This window comes from Leptodactylus fuscus, chromosome 7 (assembly GCF_031893055.1).
Source record: "Leptodactylus fuscus isolate aLepFus1 chromosome 7, aLepFus1.hap2, whole genome shotgun sequence".
Taxonomy (NCBI): domain Eukaryota; kingdom Metazoa; phylum Chordata; class Amphibia; order Anura; family Leptodactylidae; genus Leptodactylus; species Leptodactylus fuscus.
In genome coordinates, this window is record NC_134271.1 from 45,898,167 (window position 1) to 45,919,686 (window position 21,520).

Sequence of the window (21,520 nt, forward strand, 5' to 3'; positions counted from 1 at the left end):
CAAGGATACAGAGAATGTAATGACTGTTGGCGTTGCTAATGACATTTAGGTGTTGAGTGTTAAAAGCTGAATGTGTGTTTATATAGTGTACAAGTGAATGTGCTGGCCTACTGTTTCCAAGCTAATTTATCACGGACTGTCACAGACCTCTATCCAGATAGAACAGAAGTGGAATCAAGCCTTGCCATGGAACAGGAGCCACAGGAGTGTCCAGTAGGTGCTTGTGAAATGTGTAGAAGAAGGGGGGTGTTGATGCTGGCCGCCTCTGTGGAAACTGTACTGCTGGGAGCCAAAGGCAACATAGAGAAGACTGTGAGCAGGCTCTGCTGAGCACTAGCAGCCAGATGCATTTGCGGGCAGGAGATGTGTGTGCCAGCCAGAGATGGCTTTCATCTCCTGTGTTTTTGCCACGCTGCAATCTAAAGTGCATTTCTATTTTTTTCCCCTCTTTTACAAATTTCCCTCTACAGGAAGCTAGCTGTCTTACATTTATTGACCGTGCATGTCAGTAACATAGGAATTTATAATAATGAAGCATCTATCATTTACCTTGCTGAAAACAGGCTCACATGGACAGGGGAAAATACCCCACAAGGCACTGACCTAAGTACCAAATGCACCCGTTATAGTGATGGCTGTTCTTTATTACAAATGTATCCACATATTGTCAGATCTCGCAAGATGTCCTGTGTGTACAGTGGCCAATGTATAGTCTGCTCACATGTCCTCTCCTTGGTATTGGATAGTGTTACTTGGAAGCTAGGGCTGGACAGAATGGCCTAAATCAGAATCACAACATTTTACCACAATTATGGCTATTGACTGCTTATTTTTGGATACAACCCCTTATACAGACCATGCCAGCCCAGTGAATTTTGGTTGCAGGTATTTTTTTATGAATTGCCCGCACATGCCATCAATGTATATCCCACGTCAGTATATATATATCCCATGTAATAGTCTGCACACACCTGTCAGGGCAGCGGTGTGCACAGTATATATTATAAGGGAATGTCAATAATCCTGATTGGATAGCATACAGTTAGTGACATATACCTTAGCCAATAATAGTGTGAGACTGGATGATGTGGATGCCAAATAACCAAACCAAAATAATCCATGTTAGCAAATTCATGTCGATTAATTGAGCTGACTTGGCTTCATTTGTTTGCCCAGCCCTACTTGCAGTACTTGGGTACTGAGGCCTCCTCACATGTGCATTCTCTCAGTGGGGGATATTTATGAAGACTGGTGTATTCCATGCCAGTCTTTACGTTCCTGGCACTAGCGGAAGAGTCGTCTCATTTATAAGGAGGTGCATAGCACTTCATACATACATTAGTTCCTTCAACCAGAGCATTCATCTTTGATGAAATCTGCCTGGTGAAAGTATTAAATGTAGTGCAGCTCCCATGCCAAGTTGGCTTTCATGAGGAGGTTTGCAGCTTTTATATACCAAAAATCTGGCATGAACTTCATAATAATTCTCCCCCATATTGTGTGCACTTGGGTTCCTAATCATGTTTGTTTATGGAGAGAATTAGAGAGCCATTTTTTTGACTGGTAAGAGTTTATGCATATGAGGGCTTAAAGGGAACCTGTCTGGATGTAGAGTCCTATCTGTGGGCTGTATGTTATAGAGCAGGAGGAGCTGAGCAACTGAATTATAGTTTTGTGATAAAAAATTCAGTACATGCTTAGGAGTCCAGTGGGCGTTCCTTCTTTGGACAGCTTCAATGTATACGTAATTATACGGGAAGGGTGTCACTGAATAGATGTATATAAGATGTATATCACTCTGCTCAGCTCAACCTGCAGATTACGGCAAGTTCACGCTAGCATCAGCTGTCCGTCATATTCTATTCGGTTACATGCGGAGCCCAAAAGATCCCATTGACTATAATGGGGTCCTTCATTTTAAAACTGATACTGGAAGATGAAAAAGCTCTTCATGCAAGACTCCGGCGCAGATGTGAACATAGCCTTAGACGCCATGTTGAACGTGACAGATTCACTTCAAACCACAAATTCTATTATCGAGAAGTGAGTTCTTACATTTCTTTAAGTTCCTCTGAATTACACCTGCTATACCTGTTGTATCAGATCAGCAGTACTTGGCAGTTTTATGTTTAGTTTTCCATTATGCCACCACAAGACTGCCCACTGTAATCACACAGAGCAGCCAACTGTACACCTAAATGGCTGTCGTAATCTCAAGTGCTAATTATCGGGAATCCTAAAATTATCCACTTCATTGTTCATATGCGTGCCATTGTGATTGGCTAGAAGAAAATTAAAGCCTCGGTTTAATTGGGTACAATATAAAATAGCATTTAATGTGCCAGTTTCTGACTGGGTAATGCTGTTATGTCAGCGGGAACCCACAATAAGTTGTGTCATTTCAGATGAACACAGGGCACTACTAGGTGTTTTAATAAGATGGGATTTGAGAGTATTTTAATGTACAGATGGAGCATTGGAGTGACTAGGAAGGCTATGGTCAGTGGTCTCAGTGTCACTATGACTGGATTAGTAGTAGGGGATTTTCACAGTAGGATGGTGCCATGCTGGGATACAATCACTTACATCTACCAAGCAAATGGCCCTTGTCTATCGCCAAAAAGTAAAGTAATTGCACAAATGGAAAGGTTTTTCATTGCAACAAAGTTCAATTTTGTTTTTATCATCTGCATTCATTATGGCTGTGGATGTGTACAATGTAGAATAAGTAACAGCAACTACTGGAAAAGCAGCCATTGTTTGCTGAACTAGCTTTAATCGACATGAACATTATAATTCAGACCATCTATTAGAATATTGGGACCCCCTACTAAATGTGAGTCTATGGTGTCCGAATAATGCACTGTTGTTTTCGGACACTGGTTTGGGCCATTGTGTTTGTTATATACATTTGTAACCAGAAAAATTGGGAAAAATAAAATAAAAACGTACTTGACGCAAAAACATAGTACCTGTGTTCTACAAATACGTAGAGGGCCACAAGAGAAATTGCTGGTTTTTATAAGGTTTGGTATTTTAAGGAATTTTATTATGAAATCATCAACAGAAATTTGCCTGGTGACATGTAATACACAGATGGGATGGCCCACTCTAGGAGACCCCCTATGACCTTTATATACCCTAATAGATACAACTAGAGTTGAGCGAGTACTGTTCGGATTAGCCGATCCGAACAGCACGCACGCATTGAAATGAATGGAAGCACCTGGTGCTTCCGGTTTGACGGCAGCCGGCCGCTTAACCCCCCGTGTTCCGGCTGCGTGCATTGATTTCAATGCGTGCGTGCTGTTCGGATCGGCTGATCCGAACAGTACTCGCTCAACTCTAGATACAACCCCTAATGTTTGAAGCTATGAATGTATGTAGCTTGTAGTAGATTAAATAGGGATGAGCTTGGTCCTCAGTCATACAGCTCATTTTCTACAACCTTAGCCAAGGGGCCACTAGGCACAATTGTGTGTACTAAAGGGCCTCCCTCCAGTTTTGTGGACATCCCTTTTTTATGTCTTTGATTTAGTTCTTCAGGCAGCTTTTATGCTGCCTTTCTTAGTTGAGAGTGTTCAATGCAAAAAATATCCTCTAGTTCGCCAAGTTTTCACAATTTTCTCAAATGGGCTTGGAATGAAAACCTTTTTTTAATAACAATACCTTGTTTTCCCAAAAATAAGTCATCCCCCGAAAGTAAGACATAGCAGAGGTTTTGTTGAATTGCCTAATACAAGACGCCCCCCGAAAGTAAGACATCCCCCAATAATAATAATCTTTCTGCGCAAAGATTGTATGAAGAAAAACATTGCAGCCGGCTGAACACTGTGTGCGATGTTCAGTGTGCACAGGTATGCCGGCTGCTGACGCCGCTGCGATACATTGTATCCACTGTTCCTGCTGCTGTAGGATGAGCTGGGAGATGCCCGCTGTGCATACACTAAGTGCTAATAGGTAACAATTCCTTGGTTTACTTGTACATACACTAAGCATTGTATGTGGTGGGGGGTCCACTCCCCCAGCTCATCCCACAGCAGCAGGAACAGTGGATTCAGCGTATGGTAGTACAGCAGCGGCAGCAGCCGACTTTCCTGTGCATACGGAACATCGCACACAATGTTCAGCCAGCAATGTTTTTCTTTATACAGTCTTTACGCAGCAAGCACATCTCAGCGTAGCACAGTGGTGGCAGCAGCACACAAAAATAAAATAAGACATCCCCTGAAAATAAGACATAGCATATCTTTAGAACCAAAATTTTATATAAGACACTGTCTTATTTTTGGGGGAACACGGTAGAAAGAGACAAAATCTAAAGAAATTTCACGAAAAGGTTGCATTTCCCTATTAAAAAAAATGCCTCTATACTATGTCAAAATTTTACCATTACTTCTCGATAAATCCTCACAAATCCAAGTAAAGATGTACTTTATGGGCGCAATGTTAAGCAATGTTGAGATGCGTAGATATGATGCTAATACCATCTGAATATAGTTCTTTTTTTAATCATTCCCTATAATGTAGAATCCTGGAGGGTTTATGGCCGCTTAATGTTGCAATTAATCAAAATTTAGGGCCATTGCATTCCAAAGAACAAAACATTGACCATACACTTTTTGTCTCAGTTGTTGCCAGCTTTCTGCACACTTCTCTGTATTACCGGCTAATGCCTTTTTAATGTGACTTTTATTGTAATGTGTTTTATCTTAATTGTCTTTTGTGTAAAATGCTTAAGCACAAAAGTTAGGAGTTTTGGGTCAGAGAGAAAAAAAAGAAGTCTGGTTTAAAGTGCTAATTATTATATCATTGGAGCATACACAAGGAAGTGCTTATCCAAAAGTGCACATCATCTAAATTAGGGTTAATTAGAGCCTCTCCCAAATAGTGGATGCTTCATCAGCAAGAGGATGGCGAGCAAATAAATCTAATTTCCCTTCTACGAAAATCTTTGCAAGCTTAATTGCTAGAACAACAACATTTCTTTTTTTCATTAGAGGCAGAGGGTCATTATTAACGCAGTGTAATGTCTTCTATTGCAAGAAGCCCGCTCCCACCTTTCACAGGTGCCCCCCGAGACCGAGTGCGGAGCGGACAACGTTTATCATATGCTGACGAGCCCAATTAAAACACTTTGATATTTTGTGTTTCGAAAGCTTCTCCCAATGTTTGCACAAAACACGTCTCCTAATTAGATTAATTAAACTGGTATTATGTTAATGCACAGCTCTTTTTAACCTCTTATTTGTCATATAAAGGATGGGCAAGAGCAAGCACTTTTTGGCTCTTGTTTATGGTAAATTTTTATTAAGTGAAATTGTTGCCATCATTGTCACAAACATTTGACACAATTGGGCTAAATGGGGAAAGTTGTATAAATGGTACTTTTTTTATTTTTGGAAAATTTAGAAGAATTCTTAACATTTAGCTCCGTTATTTTTTTGTTGATATAACTGATAAGTTTTAATTTTTGCAATTTGTTGGCCTACAATGTGTTTTCATAGGTAAGCAGAGTAGGGAAATTTTTCCCAAATTTCCCACAATTTGACTTATGACACTTTTCAGGTACTCATGCAGTCTCAACTGTTGACTTGAAAATTCAATGTCAGAAGACAAAAATGCAGGAAGCGCTAAGGAGCTTTGTTCTAGAAATCAGTGGTGGTCACAGGACACAGAATATGTGAAATAACATTTTTTGAGGCTTTACACGGTGTCTTTTTTTCTTTTTTTTTTTTTCTTTACACTTAAGAACTGCATAACCATAATAGTATGGCTGATGCCATCTTGTCTTCCAGATTGCCGACCCCCAGAGATCCAGGGGTGGTGACAGCTAGAATCTTATTTAAGGCTGTCAGGCCTATTGTTACCATACTTCTATAGGCTGCCATAGGCAGTGAATGGATTTCTGAATATATTGCAACTGTTGTATACTGCAAAAATTTTTTAAACGTTTTAAAAAATACAAGTTTTAAATCACCCCTTTCCCTAAGTCATACTCTTAGGTCGGGTTCACACACTGTTTTTTGGTCCGGAAACTGAGGCAGAGGCCACCTCAGTTTCCGGACCAAAAAATGGGTAGCTGCGACTTGATGCCAGTGCAGTGCATCCAGTCGCACACTCCGGTCCGATTTAGGCCCAACGAATGGGCCTAGTCGGGAGGATGGAGTGTATTGCGAATCCGCCTGAAGAATGAGCATGTCACTTCTTTTTTCTGGGTCCAGAGCAAACAGCTCCCGGAAAAAAGAACTGACCGGTTCCTATTGATTTCAATGAGAGCCGTCTTTTTGGTCAGGATTTTGAGGCAAATTCAGCCTGACCAATCCTGACCAAAAACTATGTGTGAACTCAGCCTTAGTTTCCCTAAGAAATAAGGAGATTAAATCATACATAAACACATTAGGCATCCCCATGTCCAAAACTGCCCAAACTATAAGCATAAAAAAATATTTCCCCATACAGTGAATGCTGTAGTACGGAAAAAAATCAAAATGGCTAAACCAATGTTGTTTCGTTGTTTTGCCTCCCCCAAAAAAATTTAACAAAAAGGTATTAAAGCATCAGACAATCCACAAAGTGGTATACGTAAAAAGCACTACTTACTTCTCCAGAAAACATGTCTTACTCAGCTCCGTACATGAAAATATACAAAAAGATATGGGTGTCAAAATATGATGAATTCAGAAAATATATCTATTTTGTAAGTTTTGAAGTTTTGTTAGGGTGTTATCACAAAAACTATTTAAGGGAGGCTTCACACGGAGTTTACGCTCTGCTCATTCTGAACGTAAACTTGTTCAGAATGATCGGTGTTAAAACAGATCACATTGATTTCTATGGGTGCCGGCATACGCGCGCTACCCATTGAAATCAATGGGAGGCTTTTTTACCTATTGCTTTCAATGTGATATGCGCGTATGTCGGCACCCATAGAAATCAATGGGATCTGTTTTAACTCCGCTCATTGGAAGATGGGGAATGAAAAAACAAAAATGAAGAAAAAAAATGACTGCAGCCAGAACTGGATAAGTGCATCAATGAGTATTGCAAGTATTTCACCTATATGCTTGTATCCATTACACTGAAAATCTCTGGTTTACTGGAGAAATCTCCAGTCCACCCAACTGCTGGATGACCTATACGTTACGTTATTTTTATACTACAAACACAACAAATTTATACTGTTTTTACTGTTTATTATTACTCTACATATTAAAGAATGTGAACACGTTTTAACACTGTATTTTGTGTATTTTTTTTTTTTTTTTTAAGTTCCATTACCGGACAACACACGGCAACACATCAACTTCCCCAGCCCTGGCATGGGAGTGCCAATAAGAGCTGCCACACTAGTAAACAACCCTATTGACTGTGGCATCTGATGGGTTAAACACCCACAATTAGAGTTTTCTCCGATTGTGGGTGCTGAAGCCAGGTCTCAGCTGCAGGTTACAGCTGAGCCCGCTGCCCATGGCATTGGCTCAGCTCCCAAGCCGGCGCCATGTGGGCACCATACATATATGTTACTGAGATTTAAGTACCATCACTCTTTGCCATACACGTATGGTGCAGAGTGTTAAGGCTATGAACATTTTCTCATTTGTCCCAATGCGATGAGTAGGTCAGCAAGCAGTAGGAGACTGTTAGAAGAAAATATGACTGCAGGATCTTGCTATAGAGGTTAGGATTAGGTTCACACAGAAGATGTATAAGCAAAGCGAGAGAGATATTTTTAATCAAGTCCTATTGCAAGTTACTTCACTTTTCATTTTAGATGCATTGACATGAAGTACAAAAGGTTGGCAAGGTGTACATAGCCTTTAAGTGAAACTGGAGATGACACTAGACATGTGTTTCCCCAATAAATCTCGGAAACTGTATTTTTCCTCTAGTAATAATGAACATGTTACTATTGAGTTACATAACCTTATATATCATTCTCATTGCTTTCCTTATGTATAATACATATGAACTAGCAGACAAATCCTACATGAGGAGAAACATTCTCCAATGATTTACTGCATGATATAGCTATACATACAGGCAAATAATGTGCCGCTGGGAAATGTGCTCCAGCATTCGTAAATATTTCTGTTTCACAATTTCCCTTCGGGCACCAACATTTGCGAAAAACTAATTAAGAAGTCTAAAGTTCTCACATGAGGACGGTTTTACAAATAGAGTAGAAGTGACATTATCAATATTGTGCCGATCTGCTATAGAATAGTCTATCGCCAATGTTATACACTATACTAAGGTAAAGCGTAGGCACAAGATAAGGATTCTTACATCTCATTAGATTGTCTCATGGATCTGATAACTGAAATATACAAAGAGTAGGAGCTGCATGGAGATCTTTTTGCAGGGCAACGTCTCCTAAAATCTTTTAAAAGAGAAGTGCAGAGACAACAATTTTCCACCCCTGTACCCCTCACCTGACTATCACTCTGGGCTTCTTTTATGTATAATTCAGTCATATCTCCGCAGCTCACCGTCCTGTCTTCTTATGGTCAGACACCATCTAAATTTTTAGATCTCTCTCTGTTTGAGCTCTGCTATCAATCCCAGGGGGCCTTGGCACAGCATCTCATGGACAGCTAGAGCCAGAGCTATCTCTGCTTGCTGGGAGGACACAGTAGTTATTCTCTCTATATTTTTTTCTACATAAGCAAATATACTTTTTATAGCCAAACTATATTTAGATGGTTTATACCTTGTTGTGGTTTTTGTCTTAAAATCGGCGTTTATGGTTTATGTCTGAACATTTCCTACATCCTATGTTGAGACTTTATTGTAAAGGGTTCATGGTGTTTGTTGATGATTCTTCCACTTCATTCTAGCTCTATATTAGCTTTCTTAGCTTAGTTTATAGGGGTTGTTTGGCCCCAAATCAATCAGTATGTGATTTGTTGGGGTCCAACACTCCGGACCCTGCACAGATCATCTTTTCTAGCAGCCTCCAGGTGCCGGAAGCTGCAAGTAGAATTAAACCAGTGCAGTGTTGCTCTTATCCATGTAACAGGAGAGGCGCTGCAGTTCTCCAGAACCAACACTATGCAGTGAATGAGACTGCTTTGCCGGTCCTATTACTTGTATGAAACCTTGATTTGGGATTGAACATCCCCTTTAAGCTATGTAGAGCCCACAATAAAACAGAACTATAGTGATGTGGGACTAACATGACAGAATATCGATCGCTCCAAACAGACAGGTTTAAGAGTCACAATGGGAACTAATGTCTAATATTCCAGAAGGTCTGTCATTTAATGTACTTTACTTAAAAGCTGGGTTAAAATTCTACATTTTGTAGCTAATTCTACATTCATTCTTATGTGCCTTTTATAGTAACTGTGATAAGTTGTTATTTTAACACAACGTCTATGTTTTTTTCTTTTGCATGGTCTGGATGACATTTAAGTAAGCTTTGTATGTGTACTGCAGTATTTGATGTGTCTGGGTACAACCAGGGTGTTACACTGTCCTTCCTATGATATTGCGTCTTGTTAAGCCATAGCTTAGACTGGCCCCTCCGGTATCTCTCTGACACTGCTCCAGCTCTCTGTCCACATCAAACACTCAGTGAGAAGGTCTAGAAGGTCAGAACTTTGGGAGGTTGTCAGAAGGTAACTTCAGGAAATGTTCATGTTTCAAGGATAGCCCTAGTCTACTGCTCGGGAGTCTGCGGCTGCAGAGAGATCAATTTTATTAAGTTGTAAGTCATAGGAGGCAAACTCTATTAGCTGTGAGGCTGAACAAATCATTTATTTTGGTATCATTTCGGCCGCTGTTGTTTGTGAAAGAAAGATTTTTTTTTTTTCATCTACCATAGTCAACAAAATTGAGTTACTTTATACAGAAAACATTTGTATGGATAGATACATTTTATCATAGGTAATATTTATTATAGGTTTATTTATTTATTATTATTTATATTATTTATTTATTAAGCATAGACTTATTCAGACTTGCAGGACATGTTACATTCAAAATGAAGAAGCAAAATTCACTTATTAAGTACTATTACTAGTGTCTGGCTTATAGATCAGATACTAAATGCATTCGCTAATCAGATAAATATGTGAAAGTGAGGACTTGGAGGGGTCTTACTGGGGGAAGGGGAGGTGAAGAAAGGAAGGAGAAGAAAGAAGAAATAAATTAAGAAATGATTCCTTGTACCTTAATAAATCACATTGTGATTGAAACTGAAGCATAGATAGTGAGAAAGATTTACTAAAATGTGCCAGAATTCTCCGGTAAATTGTACTAAAAAATGTATCTAAGGATATTAGAGCAACAAAATGACTGTCAATGCCCCATAAAACGGATGTCCAGAGATAGGAAGGGACAGTTCAATGGTGCGCTCTGCAGTATGGCATAAATGTCCATATACAGCAACAACAAAAGCACTGCAACACTCACCATTCAACTCCCATTACATAAACAACATGAACTGGATGGAGTACAAGCAACGTAGCAAACGGAGCTCTGTTTGCTTGTACTCCATCCAGGCCATGTGTTTTATATAACAAAAGATGAAATAAAGAAGATGTACGTGTAATGGTGTGTCTTGTGGTGCTTGTTTTGATGTTGTTCAGCTGTCTACCATGATGTGTGCCACATTTATCAAGTGTTTAGACACTTTTCTGACAAAAAGGAGGCATGGCTTATCTGAAAAGGGGCAGAGTTTAAGATTTAGAAACCAAGATGTTTAAGCCAAGCAATGACTAACATGCCAGATTTATCAAACAGTATCCAACACTTTGATAAATCTTGTACAGTTTAACCCTGTCTATTCTAATTTTGCACTGTTTTAGACAGAATTTGTCTCTGTGGAGTTGGGAGATGAGATTAGCTAGAATCCCGTCCACTTTTCCGTTACTGTAAAATGCTGTGAAAGTGAATGAGATTCAGGAAAATCCCATCACACTGCAGAAAAAAAAATCTGCGTTTTTGAAAATCGCAGCATGGCCCAGGTCCTTGCTGCATTGATCAAATGACGACTCGCAGAACACTAATAAATAGATATGTGTATTTCACACGGATGTAATAGAAACCAGGTGGAAGATTTGGGTAGAACAAGGTCTATGAATGTAGAAGTTATAGGACAAACGTCTAAGCAATAGCTAGCCAACAATGGACATTCTAAAATACACGAAGGATTGTGCCTTGTTCACTTCCAAATCTTCAGTGAAATGGAGATATTGTAGGTATGAGGGCACATTGTACCGTTTTTGAATTTTAAAACCTACTTCCTGCATCCTGCTAGTGATGTAATATTTATATGTAAGGCTAAGGCCCCACAAAAAACACAGCGGAAACGCATCACATTTTTTTCAGCAGTTTTTCATGCAGTTTTTCTGCTAAAAAACGCAACGGGTTTCTGCCATATTTCTTTGCAGCTCACTTAATGGAGCATTAGCCTTAATGTGTATAGGTGAAAAAAACACAAAGACCCCCTCCCCTGCTTAAACAGATAAGTAATTGGAGAATCCACAATGGCAGGGCATGGTATACAGAATGACATATGTGCTCAAAAAGTTTTTTAGGACGTGAATTACTTGGTGAGGATGTCAATGTGTTTGATTCAGTGGCCTAACATGTGTGATATTGGAGAATGCAGAATATATATATATATATATATATATATATATATATATATATATATATACTCATGTACAGGTTTGGGATGTCATCCATATGGAAAGTACCAAAGATCAGCATTTGCAAGATACTTTTTAGATAATGTACAAAATATGTATAAAATATGTTTGTTAAGGTTATTACTATATGTCAGTACCAAAAAAGTTCTAAATTTGATTGTTACAAACTTTTTGTTAAGTTTTTGTGTTTTGTACTCCGTTATACTTGGAGGATTTTCACAGAGAACAAATGGTGTAGTTTTTTCAATGTTATTACTAATCTTACTGATCGATGTTTGACTTGTTTGTGATGTCTGTAAAGACAGAATCATTGGGAAATATTTATTTAATCTGTAGTTGGCATCTAAACTCGGATGCCACCTTAAACAGTTAATCATTTCGAGCCAACTTAATAAGAGTCTTTATGTTAAAGTTAGATGGAGGGGAAAAATGCTAAAAGTAATTATGGTGTTTTGTGGAAGACAGCCCTGTTACTCTATGTTCTTCCTGTGCCTGCAGGTGGTCCTGGAAGGGAGGCTGAAAGAGAGGGACGAGGTTTGGAAGATGGTAACAGCGTGACCAGCCAGGAAGAGAGGATTGAGGAAGAGGAGCTGGAGGACGAGTCAATTTACACCTGCGATAACTGCCAGCAGGATTTCGATTCCTTGGCCGAGCTGACGGAGCACCGGACCCAGCACTGCCTCGGAGGTAATCCCAAACTAAGTTTGCAGGTCTGACAGGTGGTTAGCTGAGTAATTGGACAATGCAGCAATAGGGGGTCTCAAGCGAGAATAACGAATTAATCATGTCATTTTTTATAGATAATGTCATTTTTATTGCTCTACCTAAGGAAGACCCGTCTGCTGAAATCATTGCTACCTTCCATTTCATTTGTTTTTATCTCCAACTTCAGTCCAGGACCCAGTGTAGTAAAAGAATATATATATTAAAAACTGATTTCATATAGGTAATCTATATGATTTTTTTTGTTTACACAGACATTTTTTCACTCGATTTCCTTAGACTTTACACTAAATATAATGACATATAGTGGAAGGAATAGTCTTCTCAGCACCACAAACTTGCAATAAGGAGCCCAATTCTCTATGCTGAGGAAGATTTACTCATTCTGATGACCTGTGCTGTATAGAATAGAATAGCGATTTAAGATCTTTCTTTTATTACTACTTAGTGTTGCTGCCTCATTGTGTTATGTTTTCAGTGTAGCATAAAGCACTTTTAGACTTCTATAAACTGAAGGTTTCCTTCCTTCCAGACGTCTGGATTAGTTGTGTGCTCAAACATTTATGAAGGGGATGAACACTTTTACAATGTGTTTAGCTCTATGGACTTTAATCTTTTACAATTGTAGGATTGCAGCAAGGGAAATTAAAACAAATACTATCTATCGGCATCTCTCCCACCAGTCTGAGGTATATTAATATCTTCATATGCCTCTGATTTCATACAGAGACATATGTAACCAGTGAGAAAAGAAATTATGGTATGTTTCCTTGCATGCTATAATATAAAGATATTCTCCTGTTTCTGCGGAGAATATGGTGTCTGACATGTGGTTCTTTGACACAGACCACTGCTTGGCCATGAGAAGCGCCATCTGACAGTATAACAAATGAGTGCTGCTTGTATATATGCCCTATGTGCTGCCAGATGCAAACTTATAGGGATGAATGATAGTTAATGTGATTGTCCCCATACACTTTGCATTGGAATCACAATTCCATGTGGTACATTTTGCGCAATATTTATCAATGCAATATCAATATGCAATATCGTGTATTGCCTAATTAAAATAAAAAAGGCGCAATGTGCACATGTGCAAAAAATGTGCCTCTAAAATAACACGTACAGTAAAACTAGTCTCAAAAATTAGGCCGGGATTACTCAGTTAATAAATAACCCCCAGTTCTTGAGCACTTCATTGATGTGTCTACATGGCTTGACTGATGGCTACCTAGCCATGTAGAAGGATATGTTTACCTCAGGATAAGATACCATTATCTCACATTGTAACAGAATGATGTTCTCCATGATGACGTCACCCGTCACAGAGTCTCCAGCTCCCTTATGCAGTTTACCTTGGATTCATGTACTATTCATTTTATGTGAATGTAAATCTATGGGAATCATTTAGTATCCCTTGGTCAATAGCATGTATCCATCCACAGTCTAAGACAGTCAGCATTAACCAGCATTGTTAATGTTTGCTTAACCCAACGATGAAAAGGAAATACTAATACCAACCTGTTCATTTAGTCTTATATTTTTAGGAGGAATAAGGGCAAGTTCACACGGCAGATATTTTTACCGTCGTGTGACTTTTCCGCGTGGCTCCTGATTACACCCAAATGAATTGGCCTAAGGAGTGAGTCTCGAGCCGCGGACACCATGGCTGACTCCGCTGGAAGATAGGACATTCCACTTTTTTTCCTGCTAGCTGAAAAAAAATCGCTAGTGGGGAAAAAAAAAGCGAGTGACTCCCATTGAAATGAATGGGAGACGTTTTGGCAGACGTATTTTGAGGCGGATATTACATGTGAACATACCCTAACAGAGGAATTGCACAGCACCGAGATGCTCAAGAATTGTTACTTCATGGAAAATAGAAACATGTACCAGAGTAGACATATCAGTTATCAGACCTTCACTGGTACACATGTACAGATGGATAGAACTGTAAATAAAGACTCATGTAACGTAACAAAAAAGGGCGATGTAACCAAACTGAGAGTAGATCAATATTATTATGTAATAATTGTAATAATCTGTATAGTATACCACTGGCAAGTTACCTGTAATCCAGGACTGGCTTTATCCCCATGCCCCATGACATTGTGAATAAGGGCTGATATACAGTTGGTTCACTTTTAATGACCATTGTGCCTCTTGAATTGCAGTAGGGAAAGGAAACTCGAGCTTTCACAAAGTTAAGCAGATTTACATCCTTATGTTGGCTGAAAGTTGAATAAGCCCTTATTATGATGCATTGTTACCACTGGAGCAATGCTGCCATTTACTGTGATTTTATTACTCTGACTTAGACTGAGTTGCCACAATATAGTGCAATTGGTTCAGCTGAAGTTTACCAAGTAAAATGACCCTAGAGGACAAGCTCCTTCATACACCTTAAACGAAGAGGAGCCTTCGCCGCCATTTAAGTACTGGCCCAAAACGACCTCCAGATCGATAGCGAGAATAATTGTGCTGATAATCCGAAAAAACAGCATTGAAATAAAATAGAGCTAATGGCTTCCAATGGGATACTAAGAGAAGGTAAATCCTGCTGTACTCAGACTTTGCAAGGCAGTTAACGCATCCTCCATAGGACCACAAATATATCCACTTCCTGCTGTCCGTTACAGGCACAAACATAGCAATATGTTACACGTCCTAGTGTTTACTCTTTAATCTTCTTATCCTACTTCTCTGTAGGTGGCGCATTAGTAATTGGGATATTGGACTGTTTCAAATGCTTCCTGTTTGTTTTCCTTCTATATATTATACTGCAATGCATAGCATAGGTGTAGCTGTAAGGAGAAAGAAAACATCGGCCCTCAATACAAAAATATCATATGCCATACAACACCATGACATGTACTAGGTCACGGCATTTCAGAACTTACAGGGAAAGTGGGTTCCCAGACGCTGCAATGTAGACAGTATATTCCCATAGTAGCACTTTTCTTATGCTCCATTCAGATCACGTTTTTTACATCTGTTTAGTAGATCCGTTTAACGGATGCAAAAAGAAAACAGATGCAAACGGATGCCCGTCCATTCACATAGACATCAATGTTTAAAAAAATGATCTGATTCTGCATCCATTAAAAGGATCTGCTAAGGGGATGTCATGTATCTTAATGGGGCCTTATATGCATTACTTATTGAAATAGCAATATATGAAGAATAGACCTCACCTGCATACATATTCTGCACTGTCTGAGGTTTCTCACGGCCATGTTGGAGCCTGGTAAAACAGTCCATTTATTGGTTAGACTTATTAACCTGACTTAGCTGGACTGAATTGTCTGCATTCACTATTAGGGTCCATTCACACATAGTTAACACATTCAGAGTGAGCGGAGTAAAAGAGAATCCCATTGACTTCAATGGGTTCGGTCTTACGTGCGCTACACATTGAAGTCAATGGGAGGCTTTTTTATTTATTGCTTTCAATGTGATACGCGTATGTGCACGTAAGACCGAACCCATTGAAGTCACTGGGATTCTGTTTTACTCCGCTCACTCTGAGCGTGTTTATGTGTCAGAATGAGCGGAGTATTAACTCCGTGTGAAAGCAGCCTTTACGTGTCTTAATGAGCGGCGCGTTACTCCGTGAGAACAGAACCTTAAGCTATGACTACACATGGCAGTTCTCTGTGGGATATCATTGGAATATCCATAGTGGACCCTTCTGTTGCAAAAACTTTTTGGTGTGTTTTTTTTTTTTTGGCACTTTTCATGGTGATTTGAAGAGCAATTTTTTTGCAGTCAAATGTTCCTTTGAAGGCAGTAGTGCAATATAAAACCCACATGAATACAGTAAGTTTTTCCTTTCTATTTTTTAGGAGTACTTTTTTTTTCTTTTAATGAAAACTCAGCATGCTTGGAGTTTGGAATTGCCAAATGATATCCTATAGTACTTGAAGATCCCTGGAAAAATAGATGTTTCGTACGAACCCTAGAAAAACACCAAAATGCCATCAAATTGATTGTTTTATGTAAATGGACTACAAACAGATCCTTCTAGTTTTGAGCCTCTTTGGGGTTTTTGCAGCATGCTCTGGATAGAGTATATATTTTCTAGTGGTTTTCCCATAGGGTATCTCATGCTAAGACAGATGTGGTGCTGTATATAATATACAGAAAAGTAAAAGTTTGTCTCTATTCAACATCATCTCCTTTTGATGTACATGTATGTTATCAGGGGAAGCCTTCACAAGCTTTATATGTATATCATGGTGATCACAGAGACACAGGAGCTCTGTCCATGTGATCACCATGAAAATTCTTGGCAGCTTGGTTCTGCCATAACATCCGGGTCCTCGGCTATTTAAAGAGGACCTTTCATGTCCTTGGGCACATGTGGTATTATATACCACTAGAAAATTAACAGTGCGTGGAATTCAACACATTTCCATTATGTGCCCCTGATGAAGAGCTATCAGTGATGTTACTGTAGCTCTTCAGTGTCAGAAGGGTATTTCTGACAGTCTGTTAGGAATTCCCATCCTGACAGTAGAGTCCATAGCGCAGCCATGATGCTGCATGATGAGGAATTCCCCCCCTCCACTTTCTGACAGTACTCGTCCATAGATGAGTACTGGGGGGGGGGTGCATTTCTCACAGCTCAGCATCATGGCTGAGCGGCAAGGAACACCCCCTCTGACAGTACAGCGCTATGGACTCTACTGTCAGGAGGGGCGTTCCTCACAGACTGTCAGAAATACCCTTCTGACACTGAAGAACTACGGTAACGGCGCCGATAACTCTTCACCAGGGGCACATAATGGGAAAGCTGAATTCGGAGCACTGTTGGCTTTCTAGCGGTATATAAAACCGCAGGTGTCCAAGGACATAAAAGGTCCTCTTTAAAGAGAATATGTCACCAGAAAATGACTTATTATTTAATCCAGATTTATTTTAAACATATTTTTAATGAACTTTTTAAAAGAAGGTTAAGTTTTTAATGAATGTTTTTAAAAATTGCTTGTTTTTAAATATTTAATTCCTAAAAATCTTGACTTCTGACTGTGGCTGCTAAGCCAAATAATATGTTGGTGCTTCCTGTTTCCTGTAGCACGCTATACTTTTCAGCACACTGATGATCATAGGATTTTTTTTTTTTTTTTTAACTATAGATAGTAACGTGGAAAATATAAAACAACACTACCAGCCTTCCTTAAAAAATACATATAAGAAAAAAAGTAATTCAAGCTATAGATCATTTTGTGGCAACACTTTAACCTCTTAGATGACACATTCAGGGATGGCAGCTCCTACGTGGTGATAGTCATTTTTAGATACCTCTTCTCCCACTGAAACTCTAGCAGGCCATAGCCAAAACGCAGCATTTTGTGTTGCAGATTTTGCTACAGCTTGAGCCAAAGTCAGCAGTGGATTAAACAGTAGGAAAATGTCTAAGTCCTTTATATTTTCCATTCCTCTTCAATCCACTCCTAATGTTGGCTCATAAAACCGCAGCAAAATGTGCAACAAAAAAAGCTGCATTTCTGTGACTTGGGGTCTTAGCTTTAAACACGTAAATAACCTCTGTCTCTTCATGCGCAAAATAACCTTTTACCACAGTCTCAGCTGTTATGAAGGGCAATAGAGAGCAGTCAATGGAATCACCAAGGCAGAAAAAGGGAGAAAAAAAAATATATATAAAAAATCAGTAATTAAGTAGTCATGTGATTGGCTCTGGGGCTACAATAGCCTTTCACTTTTAGTGTTGTGTTGTGTTTTCAACAGAGTTCTCTTGAAGGCACATTTTGGTGGACTTCTAGCAGGGGTTGAGCTTAGATGGAATAGGACATACAGTAGCTAATGTAATTGTGAAAGGGGAGGGGATTAGGATGTAACATTGTGTTAAATTTCCTGCACAAAGTAAGCCAACTAATATATGGTGTAAATTTAGACTAAACTGTCTAAACATGCACCAAACTTACTGTCCAGCATCAGCCACTGTGTCAGCTAAGGTGCCATATTGCAAGGTATAGGATATTTGGCTGCTGTGGAAATGTGTGAAACGTCTGTGAAAGCACTGCGGAATATGATCGCACTAAATAAGTAAGCAAAATAAAGTGAATAAATAAATCTACCCCTGTGTTTTCAGGATTAAATGTTTGCTTTAAAAGGTAGGTTGGGCTATTTGTTCCTGTAGTCAAAGGTTGGTTAAAGGGAATGTGTCAATATAAATTACATTATTTGGGAACCTTCACACAGATACGTGCGTATCACATTGAAAGCAATAGTTAAAAAAGCCTCCCATTGATTTTAATGTGATACGCGTGTATGCCGTCACCCATAGAAATCAATGGGATCTGTTTTAACGCCGCCTATTCTGAACGAGTTTACGTTCAGAATGAGCGGAGCGTATACTCTGTGTGAAGGCTCCCTTTAAACTACTTTTTATGTAGAACATAGTTTTTTTACAAAAATTTTCCATATTTGTTTGCTGCAGTTTTGTCACTATCTGTGCACAAACAAAATAGCTCAGGTAGCTTTCACTTTTCTCCATTGCTATGTTGTCAGAATTACCTTCTTTTCAGAGGAGGACAGTTACAATGACAGATGATTTTTATTGTACTACTGAGGGCTCTATTCCTATTATGTCCAGACTACACAGGTGAGGGACCCTTTAAACACAGTAAAAAACGGAGATACGTTTTTGTGTGGTTTCAATATCTGTTTAAGGCTGAAGCCCGACGTTGCGGAAACTCAGTTTTTTTTTTGTTGCGTTTTTTTTTAATGCAAAGCCAGGAGTGGATGATTGAGCAGAAGGTAGAAGTATAAGAACTTCCTTTATATTTCCCATTCCTTTTGTTGAAATTCTTGGCTTTCGCTCAAAAAACCGCACCAAAATCTGCAAAAAAGCTGCATTTCCGCAACTTGGAGCCTTAACCTAAAGTGGTTATCTGGTATTTAATATTACTGGCCTATCTTTGGAAAGACCATCAGTATTAGAGGTGCGGGGGTCCAACACCTGGAATTCCTAGACAACGTAGCTCTTAGTAATGTTCACATACCACGAGCCATGGTGCTCACTTGCCATACAAACTTTAGTGGCGAGTGTAGGTACTGCAGTACTGTCCCATAGAATTCAACCATAGATCTAATCCAATAATAGTTAGGAAAATCTCCATCCTTGATATCCATAGTCCCCAATAATAGCTAAGCACACAGCGCCACAATGACTAGGAATAGTCTCCACTTATTAGATAGCACATACCCTGGATAGCCAGGGACAGTCACCTAATAATAGGTAGGCATATGCCTTATAGGTAATAGACAGTCACAGTTCCGCCATAATTGCCCTACAACCTTTCAAAAATAATATCTAGCATAGGCCGCCAATAATAGTGGTCACAGTCCCCGTAATGGTAGACAGTTCATAGTAGTTATCATCCCCCCCCCCAATGCCTAGACACTACCACCCCTTAATAGCCAGCACAACCCTCGTATGGTAGCAAGGAACAGTTTCTCCCACATAATAGCTACATCTTCTCCCATATACATATCACGCTGCTATGCGCAGTTCTGTCTGTTCAATTACATCCTGCCAGAAATACACACCATGACAGATCAATATACATTTTCATATAAGCACCATATTGAAGTTTTTGTTTTTTTTTCCAGTGTGAGATGTAATGATGGGGGAAGGGAGTAATGGAAAAATTAAAAAAAATGTTTTATAAATAACGTTAAATTAGTTAAAAAAAAAAAAGAGAAATATTCAAAGGTAACCTGTCATGCGATATATGTGATTGACATGTTCCTGGGCTCTGACGTCAGCTGAAATCCCCCCCCCCCCCCCCCTAATTCATTCTGTACAGATGCCATTCTGTCCTCCAGTCATGTGTACTAGCATAGCCTGTACTTGATCCAGTTTCAGGAGACTAGGCGCCTGTGTAAGGCTTTCTGATGGTTAATCTTTTACGGTAAATGTATATTTATATATGTTACCCTCTATACTGGAAGGGGTTAATCCACCGATGGATTTTGGTAACCTATATTTTTTGTCCTGTTTGCTTTTCTTTTCAAAGTGTAGTAAAAGTCAATTACACACCTCCCTTGTACAAGTGCAGTCCTAGTGACCTTGTCAGTGTATTTCATGAGCTTTCCTTCTCCATGCCATCCATGTTTTTTTTACCTGTCCTGTAAAAAGTGACACTTTTTTTTGCCCTTTGGGTCACTGCTAATACACCTCCCACTGTAAGCGGCAATGTAATACTCTTTGCAGAGAGGTAAAGTAGGCTGGCCCCCCTCAGTGCCTCTGATAGCAGAGGTAGGACTGGCGTAATAATCATGGCTCTTAACAGTGGCAGAGTCTATGACACAAGAAGCAATAACACGTCTGTGGTGCCGAGAGCCTGGGGGTGATAATAGGGTGAGTTACCAGTCTCTGCTGGCCATAATAATTGGGCTTCTCTTTCCTTGACCCCTCTTGTGGTAGAACTGCATTAATACTTACAATAACAACTTGTCTAGCGAATGGCAGTTGCAAGGACAGGATAAACATGTGCAATCCTGAGGCCGCTGAAGAGTTAACGGGTTTCGTTTAGCCATCAGGGCTACTAAACATTTTGATTTTGTTTCCAAAAAGGGCATGAAATAAAACACCCTTTTATCTGGATTTTTACAATGCCTCATTTTGGATACACTGCATGTTGCAAATATGAATATTTAATTTATTTGATGCTTCTGATCTCCCGCAGATGAGTTTGACGATTCAATGTCGATACTAATAGTTGTGCAGAAAACTCTTGAGAATGGGCTAGTTTAGAAGAGAGGTCCTATGCAAGAAAGTAGTATAGCGGATCAACTGCTTGAAGAGCCCTTGGCCCTTGGATGAGTGTTGTGGCCTCTTCATACACTGCTCCATCTATTTATTAGTGGATGAGCAAGGTATTGCAGCTTTGTCACATTAGTTGCAGCTTTGTCCTGTTTATGATACGGTTCACACTACCGTTGGTGTCCGCTCAGAAGGTGTCCCATTTTAAAAAATACAAAAAAACAGACACCTATCCTAACGGACAGTAACTGATGGCTATCAGTAACTATCCGTTATATGTCCTTTGCCCATAGACCTCAATGTATTAAAAAAAATCCAAAACGGACACTTACTGTCCGTTTAT

At 39.4% G+C, this 21,520-nt stretch overlaps 1 protein-coding gene across 1 annotated transcript in view; it reads left to right on the forward strand.

The window, feature by feature from the left end:
* The window catches only part of ZNF423 (zinc finger protein 423), a 197,629-nt gene that overhangs the window by 30,390 nt on the left and 145,719 nt on the right, over positions 1-21,520 (forward strand). The window contains exon 3 of the mRNA XM_075281857.1: positions 12,159-12,347. Coding sequence (XP_075137958.1) covers positions 12,159-12,347 — 189 coding nt within the window. The remainder of the gene's footprint in view (positions 1-12,158; positions 12,348-21,520) is intronic.